Source organism: Neofelis nebulosa, chromosome 7 (genome assembly GCF_028018385.1).
Source record: "Neofelis nebulosa isolate mNeoNeb1 chromosome 7, mNeoNeb1.pri, whole genome shotgun sequence".
Classification (NCBI taxonomy): Eukaryota; Metazoa; Chordata; class Mammalia; order Carnivora; family Felidae; genus Neofelis; species Neofelis nebulosa.
In genome coordinates this window covers 52553607-52566962 of record NC_080788.1, presented here as the reverse complement: position 1 = coordinate 52566962, position 13356 = coordinate 52553607, and the positions used below count along the sequence as shown (strand labels likewise).

At 38.7% G+C, this 13356-nt stretch overlaps 1 protein-coding gene across 5 annotated transcripts in view; it reads right to left on the bottom strand.

Moving 5' to 3' along the window:
* Positions 1-13356, bottom strand: part of MYO5A (myosin VA) — a 195395-nt gene that overhangs the window by 89576 nt on the left and 92463 nt on the right. For all 5 annotated transcript variants that reach the window (XM_058737701.1, XM_058737700.1, XM_058737702.1 and 2 more), the window contains exons 6-9: positions 12421-12564; positions 3989-4070; positions 3549-3656; positions 1458-1564 (exon numbers count right to left, since the gene is read on the bottom strand). In XM_058737701.1, the coding sequence (XP_058593684.1) occupies positions 1458-1564; positions 3549-3656; positions 3989-4070; positions 12421-12564 (441 nt within the window). The remainder of the gene's footprint in view (positions 1-1457; positions 1565-3548; positions 3657-3988; positions 4071-12420; positions 12565-13356) is intronic.

The following is a 13356-nucleotide window of genomic DNA, read 5'->3' as shown; positions in this document are numbered from 1 at the left end:
GTGGTGGGCAAGCTTATTACTAGTTTCTCACTTAGGGTCTCAGCTTTAGGCAGGAGTTCCCCTGTTTATATGAGTCCTAGTCTTTGTGTTTTGTCTTCTGAACTCAACTTGGCTACGAAAACAAAAGCTCAAGGTCCCTGGGTTCAGCAAATACCTTATGGCGAGTCCTAACTTCAGGGTTCTCCTTTCTCATAGTTCCTATTTTCACTTAATTTCTGACATCTGAGTAGTTTTTACATATTTACTAAATTTTTAAAAAATATATAATTTATCCCGGCTGGCTTAGTCAATGGAGCATGAAATCCCTGATCTGGCTAGGGGTTGTGAGTTCAAGCCCCACACTGGGTGTAGAGACCACTTAAAAATGACATCTTTAAAAAATATGCACATAATTTATCCAGTATGAAGATCAATCAGAGTACCTAGTCAAAAATCGCTGGAAAAGAATGTCTCATTTTACAGATGAGGCAACGACGGCTCAGAGAAGCTAAGTAACTCACCAAAAAACCTAGTGTGAGTAAACAGTAAAGCTGGGATTGGATCCAGGCAGAGACACTGAAACATGTATTTCAAAACTAAAGTCTAAATCACATGAATTAATTTACACATAGTTTTGCTAATATCAACTTGGGTATCTAAACAGTGAAACATAAATCTTAACATTGTTTCCTATCACAATCTTGAGAAAGCAGGATGAAATAAGAATTAATTGTATCAAAACTCCCTCCATTTTAATAAAATTAAAAAACACCTAAAAATATAGTGTGTGTGTGTGTGTGTGTGTGTGTGAGAGAGAGAGAGAGAGAGAGAGAGAGAGAAAGATTTGATGGTGGTGATCAGCAAATACTACAAATCATAAATGCCCAATGAGGATAATCAGACTGTCAGATTTTGTTACAATTTAAACAAGTGTTTTCACATATGGAATTGGGTTTTAATTCTCAGATGCAGTTATCACTATGTGGGGAAGAATATGCAAATCCTCGTGAAGACACCCTATCCCCCAGCCATCTAGTTCATTTTCCCAGGAGTAACTACTACTAATAGTTTCCTCAATAACTTTTAAACCGTATTACAATTCCACAGCTGAAGACACAAAATTTTCAATTATTGGTACTTGTGCCATAGGCCAAATAAACCCTTCTCTCTAGATGGCCCCAATCTAGATGTGAATCCAACTTTCACATCTAATACTTCCCACCTCTGTTCATATGGACCAGAAATGTATCCAAGTTCTCTCTTCTCCTATCCCTAACACACACAATCACTGTGCACCAGGGATTAGCATCCATATTTCTTTATTTTCAGTTCCAGATTCTACTTGATGTAATTTATCCTTCTAATAATTATCTCTGATAATATTAATAGAGATACTTCAAATATACTGCTTCCATAAAGAATCAACAAAAGTGAAACACAAATAAACCGCTACCACACTAAGCATATTCTGAACTTACAGGTATTGTGCAGCTGTCTGAATCCCGAGATGTAAATGCAACATTGCCTAAGTGAAGGATGCCAGCAAGTATTCGGAAAATTCCCATCTGATAAGACTCACTAATTCCTGAAACAGCAGAGTAAATGAATAAGTGATAACAAACCATTACAACAGACAATTTTAAGCCTATTTTTAACTCTTGAATATTGCCAGATGTGCAGATAGTAACATGTCGTCATTAACAACACTTTCACCTTTACTGACATTAACACGTAACACAGTTCAGCAGCATGGCTGAGAGCACAGGCTGTGGAGCAACGACTGGGCTCAAGGCCTGGCTTTGCTCCTGACCTGCCATTTCACATGGGCAGGTACTATCACCCTTCTATGTTTCTGTTTTCTCATTTGAGATATGGGAATAGTAGTGAGTATCTCAAAGGGTGTCTGTGAACATTAAATGAGAAAATTCAAGTAGTCATGTAGTATACTTAACACACTATGGGACACGTGGTAAATGCTAAACAAATTATCACCATCATACACTGGAATTAAGTATTTTATTAACATTATTATCTTTTCTACTCCAAATGCAATTTGCAGCCCAATAAGGCTGTTTTGATTCATATTATTTAATTACTTCTAACTACAGACCAAGTATAAGTCAAAGAAATCCCAAGATTAGAAGTGTTCAGGTTGGTGCTGTCTCCCAGCCTGATGAGAGAATATCCAAATGCAGCATTAGAGCAGGAAATGAAGGAGGAGGCAGGATGAGACAGCTGTTACAGCCCTTGGCTTTTTATCTGATCTGGCTTCATTCTTCAATAAGGTAAGAATTTCCTAAACATTAGGTATAATTATATGGAAGTAAAAGTAGTAAAATTATTTCCAAGTATACAATCATATACGAGGTAATTGAGAGTTGATCTTATAATGAATGCTTTCATTAACACCTACATTATGGCTTTTATTAATTTGCCATTTTCTATTTACAAATATATTCAGCCCTAGAAGTAAAGCGGTATTTTTCAAACTTTAATACGCATATGAATCACCAATGGATCTTGTTAACATACAGATTCGGATTCAGTAGGTCTGAGATAAGGTTTGAGTTTCTGAATTTCTGAAAGCTTCACTATGGTTCTGTACCATACTCTGATTAGCAATGCTTTTAAATCAATTAGCTCACCTCATGGTATTCCTCAAAATACCAACACATGATTTAGTTATTAATATTCTGAGGTCTTTAAAATAAATAATCCACCACTTAAAGCTGTACATTAGAGTTCTAAAGATTAATTTACTCACATGTAGACCTCATTTTTTAAATCTCAGAAACAAGACAGTGACATCTCAGTCATTTTTAAAATGTTAGAATAGGGGCGCCTGGGTGGCGCAGTCGGTTAAGCGTCCGACTTCAGCCAGGTCACGATCTCAAGGTCCGTGAGTTCGAGCCCCGCGTCGGGCTCTGGGCTGATGGCTCGGAGCCTGGAGCCTGTTTCCGATTCTGTGTCTCCCTCTCTCTCTGCCCCTCCCCCGTTCATGCTCTGTCTCTCTCTGTCCCAAAAATAAATAAAAAATGTTAAAAAAAATAAATAAATAAATAAAATGTTAGAATAATCTACATATAATACAACGTTTTGTCACTACACCAGCTCACCACATTTCCCAGCCACAAAAGACCCCAGAAAAATAAAAACAAAAACCCTACAAAATGTGAGCTTGTTCGGGAAACCATAACATTCAGCTTTAGGTTTCAGATTTTGTGAAAATTTAAAGAATTACAGTTCGTCCTACTTTACTTTAATGCCCCCAATTTGTTCTTTAAACAGCTTTATTGAGGGATAATTTACATACCATAAAATTCATGGTTTGAAGTATGCAATTCAGTGATTACTTGTGCAACCACTACTACAATCTGATTTTAGAATAATTCCCACCACCCCAAAAAGAAACTCTGTGCCCATTTGATGTCCAAAGGTGTTTTATAAGGAATGTTAAATCTCCCAACAACACTCACAGCCTAATACAAAGCAAAGCCAATATTCCAAGCAAAGGTTGTTTAAATCAGAGAGATACTGCTCATAAGAGCTCAAAAATAAAATTACATTACCTAGCAAAGTGCAGGCCTGCCTGGTATGTGCCATCTCCTTGGTATCATCAACTCCTTCAATCACAGGACTGCCACCTTGCTTTGTGTAATGAAAATTATTTGCATTTCCTGTAATTAAGGAAAAAAAAAGCTTTGACTTCTACCTTTATGTCCACTCTACAGTAGAGGCACTGATAGCACAGATAAGTGTACAGAGTCTGGAGTTCGATTCCAACTCAATACTCAAACAGGTATCAACACATGGCCAATCTTGCTTCATTTACACAGTCATTCACCCCTTCTCCATCCCTAGGTTATCGTGAAGCCAATTACAGACTTGTTATCATTTTATTCTTAAATATTTCAGTATGAGATAATCTCCCTTTTAACAAATAAGTTTATGAACTTGGGAATTAATAGAAAACAATACCAGGACAATAAATTTAACCCCATATTCATACCTAATCGCAGCATTTTAAATTCAGGTAAATTTGCTGAAGCACAAAGCTGATAGAAGATATGATAGTTTCTCTCCTCTTCTGCCTTTGAAATAAGAAGAGTTTTCAATTATAGCATTTTAACCTAAAACTCATAAAATTCAATCACAAAAAATTTTAATATTTAATTCAGTGCAATAAGTTGTCCCTTCCCAAATTTCCTAATATAGGATTATGATTACTAAATTTTATGATTAGCTATGTGCATATATGAGTATGTATCTATTAGTTACATTCAACAAAAATTATCTGATAATGATGTTTTTGGAAGTAAAGAACAGCTTGATATATGCCATTGTCTTAAGAGATCATTATCTTTGGGGAAAACTAAAACCATGTTTTTGGGAAACAGGTATCCTCTGCTTTTCTTTTTTTCTTTTTTGTTTGTTTTTGTTTCTGTTTTTCATTATGTTCCTTAAGTCTTTATTTATTTTTTTTAATATTAAATTTATTGTCAAATTGGTTTCCATACAACACCCAGTGCTCATCCCAACAGGTGCTCTCCTCAATACCCATCCCCACCCACCCCTCCCTCCCACCAACCATGAACCCTCAGATTGTTCTCAGTTTTTAAGAGTCTCTTATGCTTTGGCTCCCTCCTTCTTGAACCCCCTTTTTTTCCCCCTCCCCCAGGGTCTTCTGTTAAGTTTCTCAGGATCCACATTAGAGTGAAAACATATGGTATCTGTCTTTCTCTGTATGGCTTATTTCACTTAGCATAACACTCTCCAGTTCCATCCATGTTGCTACAAAAGGCCATATTTCATTCTTTCTCATTGCCAAGTAGTATTCCATTGTGTATATACACCACAATTTCTTTATCGATTCATCAGTTGATGGACACCTAGGCTCTTTCCATAGTTTGGCTATTGTTGAAAGTGCTGCTATAAACATTGGGGTACAAGTGCCACTATGCATCAGTACTCCTGTATCCCTTGGGTAAATTCCTAGCAGTACTATTGCTGGGTCATAGGGTAGGTCTATTTTTAATTTTTTGAGGAACCTCCACACTGTTTTCCAGAGCGGCTGCACCAATTTGCATTCCCACCAATAGTGCAAGAGGGTTCCCGTTTCTCCACATCCTCTCCCGCATCTATAGTCTCCTGATTTGTTCATTTTGGCCACTCTGACTGGCGTGAGGTGGTATCTGAGTGTGGTTTTTATTTGTATTTCCCTGATGAGGAGCGACGTTGAGCATCTTTTCATGTGCCTGTTGGCCATCCGGATGTCTTCTTTAGAGAAGTTCTATTCATGTTTTCTGCCCATTTCTTCACTGGATTATTTGTTTTTTGGGTGTGGAGTTTGGTGAGCTCTTTATAGATTTTGGATACTAGCCCTTTGTCCGATATGTCATCTGCAAATATCTTTTCCCATTCTGTTGGTTGCCTTTTAGTTTTGTTGTTTCCTTTGCAGTGCAGATGCTTTTTATCTTGAGGAAGTCCCAATAGTTCATTTTTGCTTTTAATTCCCTTGACTTTGGAGATGTGTCAAGTAAGAAATTGCTGCGGCTGAGGTCAGAGAGGTCTTTTCCTGCTTTCTCCTCTAGGGTTTGGATGGTTTCCTGTCTCACATTCAGGTCCTTTATCCATTTTGAGTTCATTTTTGTGAATGGTGTAAGAAAGTGGTCTAGTTTCATCCTTCTGGACGTTGCTGTCCAGTTCTCCCAGCACCATTTGTTAAAGAGACTCTTTTTTCTATTGGATATTCTTTCCTGCTTTGTCAAAGATTATTTGGCCATACGTTTGTGGGTCCAATTCTGGAGTCTCTATTCTATTCCATTGGTCTATGTGTCTGTTTTTGTGCCAATACCATGCTGTCCTGATGATTACAGCTTTGTACTAGAGGCTAACGTCTGGGATTGTGATGCCTCCTGCTTTGGTCTTCTTCTTCAATATTACTTTGGCTATTTGGGGTCTTTTGTGGTTCCATACAAATTTTAGGATTGCTTATTCTAGCTTCGAGAAGAATGCTGGTGCAATTTTGATTGGGATTGCATTTAATGTGTAGATAGCTTTGGGTAGTATTGACATTTTAACAATATTTATTCTTCCAATCCATGAGCACGGAATGTTTTTCCATTTCTTTATATCTTCTTTAATTTCCTTCATAAGCTTTCTATAGTTTTCAGAATACAGATCTTTTACATCTTTGGTTAGAGTTATTCCTAGGTATTTTATGCTTCTTGGTGCAATTGTGAATTGGATGAGTTTCTTTATTTGTCTTTCGGTTGCTTCATTATTAGCGTATAAGAATGCAACTGATTTCTGTACATTGATTTTGTATCCTGCGACTTTGCTGAATTCATGTGTTCTAGTAGACTTTTGTGGAGTCTATTGGGTTTTCCATGTATAATATCATGTCATCTGCAAAAAATGAAAGCTTGACTTCATCTTTGCCAACTTTGATGCCTTTGATTTCCTCTTGTTGTCTGATTGCTGATGCTAGAACTTCCAACACTATGTTAAACAACAGCGATGAGAGTGGACACCCCTATCATGTTCCTGATCTCAGGGGGAAGGCTCTCAGTTTTTCCCCATTGAGGATGATAGTAGCTGTGGGCTTTTCATAAATGGCTTTTATGATGTTTAAGTATGTTCCTTCTATCCCAACTTTCTCAAGGGTTTTTATTAAGAAAGGATGGTGAATTTTGTCAAATGCCTTTTCTGCATCTATTGACAGGATCATATGGTTCTTATCTTTTCTTTCATTAATGTGATATATCACACTGATTGATTTGCGAATGTTGAACCAGCCCTGCAGCCCAGGAATGAATCCCACTTGATCATGGTGAATAATTCTTTTTATATGGTGTTGAATTCGATTTGCTAGTATCTTATTGAGAATTTTTGCATCCATATTCATCAGGGATATTGGCCTGTAGTTCTCTTTTTTTTGCTGGGACTCTGGTTTAGGAATCAAAGTAACACTGGCTTCATAGAATGAGTCTGGAAGTTTTCCTTCCCTTTCTATTTTTTGGAACAGCTTCAGAAGGATAGGTATTATCTCTGCTTTAAATGTCTGGTAGAATTCTCCAGGGAAGCCATCTGGTCCTGGACTCTTATTTGTTGGGAGATTTTTGATAACTGATTCAATTTCTTTGCTGGTTATGGGTCTGTTCAAGCTTTCTATTTCTTCCTGTTTGAGTTTTGGAAGTATGTGAATGTTTAGGAATTTGTCTATTTCTTCCAGGTTGTCCAGTTTGTTGGCATATAATTTTTCCCTGATAATTGCTTGTTTTTCTGAGGGATTGGTTGTAATAATTCCATTTTCATTCATGATTTTATCTATCTGGGTCATCTCCCTTTTCTTTTTGAGAAGCCTGGCTAGAGGTTTATCAATTTTGTTTATTTCTTCAAAAAACCAACTCTTGGTTTCATTGATCTGCTCTACAATTTTTTTAGATTCTATATTATTTCTGCTCTGATCTTTATTATTTCTCTTCTTCTGCTGGGTTTGGGGTATCTTTGTTGTTCTGCTTCTATTTCCTTCAGGTGTGCTGTTAGATTTTGTATTTGGGATTTTTCTTGTTTCTTGAGATAGGCCTGGATTGCAATGTATTTTCCTCTCACGACTGCCTTCACTGCATCCCAAAGCATTTGGACTGTTGTATTTTCATTTTCATTTGTTTCCATATATTTTTAAATTTCTTCTCTAATTGCCTGGTTGACGCACTCATTCTTTAGTAGGGTGTTCTTTAACCTCCATGCTTTTGGAGGTTTTCCAGACTTTTTCCTGTGGTTGTTTACAAGCTTCACAGCATTGTGGTCTGAAAGTGTGCATGGTATGATCTCAATTCTTTTATACTTATGAAGGGCTGTTTTGTGACCCAGTATGTGATCTATCTTGGAAAATGTTCCATGTGCACTCGAGAAGAAAGTATATTCTCTTGCTTTGGGATGTGGCGTTCTAAATATATCTGTCAAGTCCATCTGATCCAATGTATCATTCAGGGCCCTTGTTTCTTTATTGATCCTGTGTCTAGATGATCTGTCCATTGTTGTAAGTGGAGTATTAAAGTCACCTGCAATTACCACATTCTTATCAATACGGTTGCTTACATTTGTGACTGTTTTATATATTTGGGGGTGTGCGTATTCGGTACATAGACATTTATAATTGTTAGCTCTTCATGATGGATAGACCCTGTAATTATTATATAATGCCCTTCTTCATCACTTCTTACAGCCTTTAATTTAAAGTCTAGTTTGTCTGATATAAGTATGGCTACTCCAGCTTTCTTTTGACTTCCAGTAGCATGATAGATAGTTCTCCATCTCCTCACTTTCAATCTGAAGGTGTCCTCAGGTCTAAAATAAGTCTCTTGTAGACAGCAAATAGATAGGTCTTGGTTTTTTATCCATTCTGATACCCTATGTCTTTTGGTTGGAGCATTTAGTCCATTTACATTCAGTGTTCTTACTGAAAGATGTGGGTTTAGAGTCATTGTGATGTCTGTAGGTTTCATGCTTGTAGTGATGTCTCTGGTACTTTGTCTCACAGGGTCCCCCTTAGGATCTCTTGTAGGGCTGGTTTAGTGGTGATAAATTCCTTCAGTTTTAGTTTGTTTGGGAAGACCTTTATCTCTCCTTCCATTCTGAATGACAGACTTGCTGGATAAAGGATTCTCAGCTGCATATTTTTTTCTGTTCATCACATTGAAGATTTCCTGCCATTCTTTTCTGGCCTGCCAAGTTTCAGTAGATAGGTCTGCTACTACTCTTATGTGTCTACCTTTGTAAGTTAAGGCTTTTTATTCCTAGCTGCTTTCAGAATTTTCTCTTAATCCTTGTATTTCGCCAGCTTCACTATGATATGTCATGCAGGAGATCAGTTCAAGTAATGTCTAAAGGGAGTTCTCTGTGCTTCTTGGATTTCAATGCCTTTTCCCTTCCCCAGATCAGTGAAGTTCTCAGCTATGATATGTTCAAGTACACCTTCAGCCCCTTTCTCTCTCTCTTCCTCTTCTGGAATTCGTATTATTCGGATATTGTTCTGTTTGATTGCATCACTTAGTTCTCTAATTCTCCCCTCATACTCATGGATTTTTTTATCTCTCTTTTTCTCAGCTTTCTCTTTTTCCATAATTTTATCTTCTAATTCACCTATTCTTTCCTCTGCCTCTTCAATCCATGCTGTGGTCGCTTCCATTTTATTCTGCACCTCATTTATAGCAGTTTTTAGCTCCTCATGACTATTTCCTAGTCCTTTGATCTCTGTAGCAATAGAGTCTCTACTGTCCTCTATACTTTTTTCAAGCCCAGCAATTAATTTTATGACTATTATTCTAAATTCTTGTTCTATTATATTGCTTAAATTGTTTTTGATCAATTCGTTAGCTGTCGCTACTTCCTGGAGTTTCTTTTGAGGAGAATTCTTTGTTTTGTCATTTTGGGTAGTCCCTGGGGTGGCTCCAAACTGCAGGGCACTTCCCCTGTACTGTCCAGAGTAACTTGTGTTGGTGGGCGGGGCCGCAGTCAGACCCAATGTCTGCCCCGAGCCCATCGCTGGGGCCACAATCAGACTGGTGTGTACCTTATCTTCCCCTCTCCCACGGGCAGGACTCACTGTGGAGTGGTGTGGCCCCTGTCTGGGCTACTTGCACACTGCCAGGCTTGTGGTGCTGCTTCGATGGGATCTGGCGTATTAGCTGGGGTCAATCTGCAAGGTGCACAGGGGCGGGAGGGGCAGGCTTAGCTCGCTTTGCTGTTGGTGGTCTCCTGTGGGAGGGGTCCCTCTTCTGTGGGACTGCTATCTACGCTTGGCTCCAGAGAGTCTGTTCTCCTAGTCTTCTGGCAGTTTTCTGGGTTATTTAGGCAGATGTGGGTGGAATCTAAGCAATCAGCAGGACGTGGTGAGCCCAGCGTCCTCTTACACTGCCATCTTCCCTAGGTCTCCCTTAAGTCTTTTCTCCTCTGCTTTTCTAACATTCACATTATACCACTTCACTTTTGCAAAAGGCCTACATTAGTACCTGTTTCGCTAACCAAAAGAAATCCACAGAGGATTTTTTACAGAAAAGCTAAACAGTGTTTAGTGTTTGTTTTCAGTGAGCCATTACAGAGGCAGCACACACCCAGAGCAGCGAGGGTGGCCCCGCCCAGCTCCTTGGCAGGGAACTATGCTGAGCATCTCAGCATCACCCTGCCATACCTCTGAGCTGTGTTTGTGAGCATCTGTGCTTCATCTTGACTTATTTTGTGCCTCCATTAGCAAGATGTGTCCCAAGGCATCAGAAAAGCCTAAGAGAGGTTACTTTTGGGGTCTAGCAATGCTCAAAAACTTTTCCATGTAAATTAATGGTATTTTTTCTTTGCTTTATACCATTTCAGCTGACAAAAGTTTTCATATGAACAATCTGCTTTTGGATAGCGGGGGAAACCTGTACTCAGTATTTTCTCACAGTACCTTTCAAAGTCATAGTCTTTCTAACACTTTATTTTTTTAATGTGTATTTATTTTGAAAGACAGTGAGCACAGGGAAGGGCAGAGAGAGGGGGAGAGAGAGAATCCCAAGCAGGCTTCATGCTGTCAGTGTAGAGCTTGACGTGGGCTCAACTGTGAGATCATGACCTGAGTGCAAGTCAAGAGTAGGGGCTCTACCAACTGAGTCACCCAGGCGCCCCTTCCTGACACTTTATTTATTTAAAAAAAATTTTTTTTTCCCCTTAATGTTTACTTTTGAGAGAAAGAGAGACAGAGTGTGAGTAGGGGAGGGGAAGAGAGAGAGGGAGACACAGAATCCAAAGCAGGCTCCAGGCTCCAGGCCGTCAGCACAGAGCCCAATACGGGTTTCGAACTCACAAACCATGAGATCATGACCTGAGCTGAAGCAGGAGGCTTAATCACCTGAGCCACCCAGGTGCTCCCACTACTTAACACTTTAAATGAAAAAGAATATTCCATCTTTGCCATATGTCAGAATAGATCACCTACTGTGGTTGTTTGTAAGAAATCCACAAATGTACTACACCATCCATATCATTTTAGTTTATATATTTTAACATCAGTATTTTACAAAATAGAAAATAAATCATGTACAATTCTAATATCATTTCTTAGTATTTCCTGACAGTCCTTTTTCTACATACATACTTTAAAAAAAATACAACTGTAGTAAAACTGAATCCTTATACTCTACCACCACCAAATCCTTGAATTCTGTAGTGTATTCAGTTGACTAAAGAATAGTGTGTTCTCAAGGTCAGGTTTGATGCCCAAAGGGGGCTTATGTCTGGTAAAGAAGATTTTTTAAATTAATTTATTTTGAGAGAGAGAGAAAGGCAGAGAGAGAGAGAGAGAGAGAGGAAAAGAGAGAGAGAATTCCAAGCAGGCTCTGCACTGCTGGTATGGAGTCTGACGTGGGGCTCGAACTCACAAACTATGAGATCATGACCTGAGCCGAAAGCAAGAACTAGATGCTCAACCGACTGAGCCACTCAGGCACCCCTGGTAAAGATTTTTTAACTTTCATTATTCTATCTAAACAATATATTCTAAGAGAGGAGAAGGAAGGTAAGAGGACAAGGAACTGAATTCAAACTGTAAGTCACTGAAAGCATATCCCAATGTCTTCCCTATCAACTGGGAAATATGAGAGTTAAGACTAAACTAAAAGCACCTTTTTTTATTTTTTATTTTTTTTATTTAATTTTTTTTTAATTTTTTTTTTAACGTTTATTTATTTTTGAGACAGAGAGAGACAGAGCATGAATGGGGGAGGGTCAGAGAGAGGGAGACACAGAATCTGAAACAGGCTCCAGACTCTGAGCTGTCAGCACAGAGCCCGACGCGGGGCTCGAACTCACGGACCGCGAGATAGTGACCTGAGCCGAAGTCGGCCACTCAACCGACTGAGCCACCCAGGCGCCCCAAAGCACCTTTTTTTAAAATAAGATTACCCTACCAGCATCTGTAGGAAAAGTCAAAACCATTAAACCTAGACCAGTGCCGAGTCCCAAAGATTATTAGTCTAATACGTACTGTCCTGCCTCTGACAGGTACCATTTTACATACTGTGGTCCAAATGTGGTCTGTAGTAATATTGTCATAAGTTATCAAGACTTATAAGTTCAAGAGTTATCTGCAAATTAAATGCACACCAGCAGGGCATCTGGGTGGGTCAGTTGGCTAAGCGACCGACTTCGGCTCAGGTCATGATCTCACAGTTTGTGAGTTCAAGCCCCGCGTCAGGCTCTGTGCTGACAGCTCAGGGCCCGGAGCCTACTGCAGATTCTGTGTCTCCCCCTCTCTCTACCCCTCCCCTGCTCATGCTCTGTGTCTCTCCCTCAATAATAAATAAACGCTAAAAAAAAATAGTTAAAAAAATGCACACCAGCAAGCGTGAGCTCTGAAATTGGCAATCTAATACAGTACTTATGGGTATCTGCCCAGCTTACCTGGAATACCACTCTGGATTTCTCTAAAAGGTAAGTTCTCATATTGGCACCAATGATTCGATATCTCTTATCAAAACCAATTTCAATATACTTCCCAAAACGGCTGCTGTTATCATTCCTGGTTGTCTTAGCATTTCCAATGGACTAAGAAGCAAAGGGAAAAATAATATTTTAGAAGTATAGTTCATGACATGACATTTACAGAGTTTGTTCAGGGAGACAAAGGACAGAATAGAACACAACCCTTTATAACTGATTCTTTTAAGAACAGAACCAATTTTGCCCCTGCAGGCACCAGGGTATGCTTTGCCCACTGTGCAACCACACAGATACCCACTAATAGTTCATATCTGTCTTGTTATTCTCACACAAATTATTTTCAGAAACAGCAAACCTGAGCACAGTGGCTAGGGGATTTTCACACCATTTGTGGTATCAGAACATGCTCATTGAAGTCAACAAGGAAAGAAACGGATGGGAATGGGGGCTGCCAAGGCAAGACCTCTTAGTTATACACTTGGGTTTGGATTTCCTGAAAAACTTGGGCTGTGTAATATAAATAAGCTAGTTAAGACAAATTAATATTTTCATGGAGATGCTATTCCGGTGTTCAGAGCCTCATTAGCTAGAAGTTTCTATCATTTTACCCTGTGACAACAAAGGCCTAGTTGGACTGTTTACTAGCAGAGTATTAATAATTACCCACTCAATTCAAAGCCATTTTCTGAAACCAGACATACTAAAATCTGCCCTTGGAATTTGATAGTTTTCTCTATCGTGCAAAACATCTGCTATAGAATTCAGAGAATGTAACTTTCTGCTAATTTTTTATATAACTTTAAAAATTAAGGTAACATATGTACTACTTTTTTCAATGTTTATTTATTTATTTTGAGAATGGGGAAGAGGGGCAGAGGAAAAGACAGAGAATCTCAG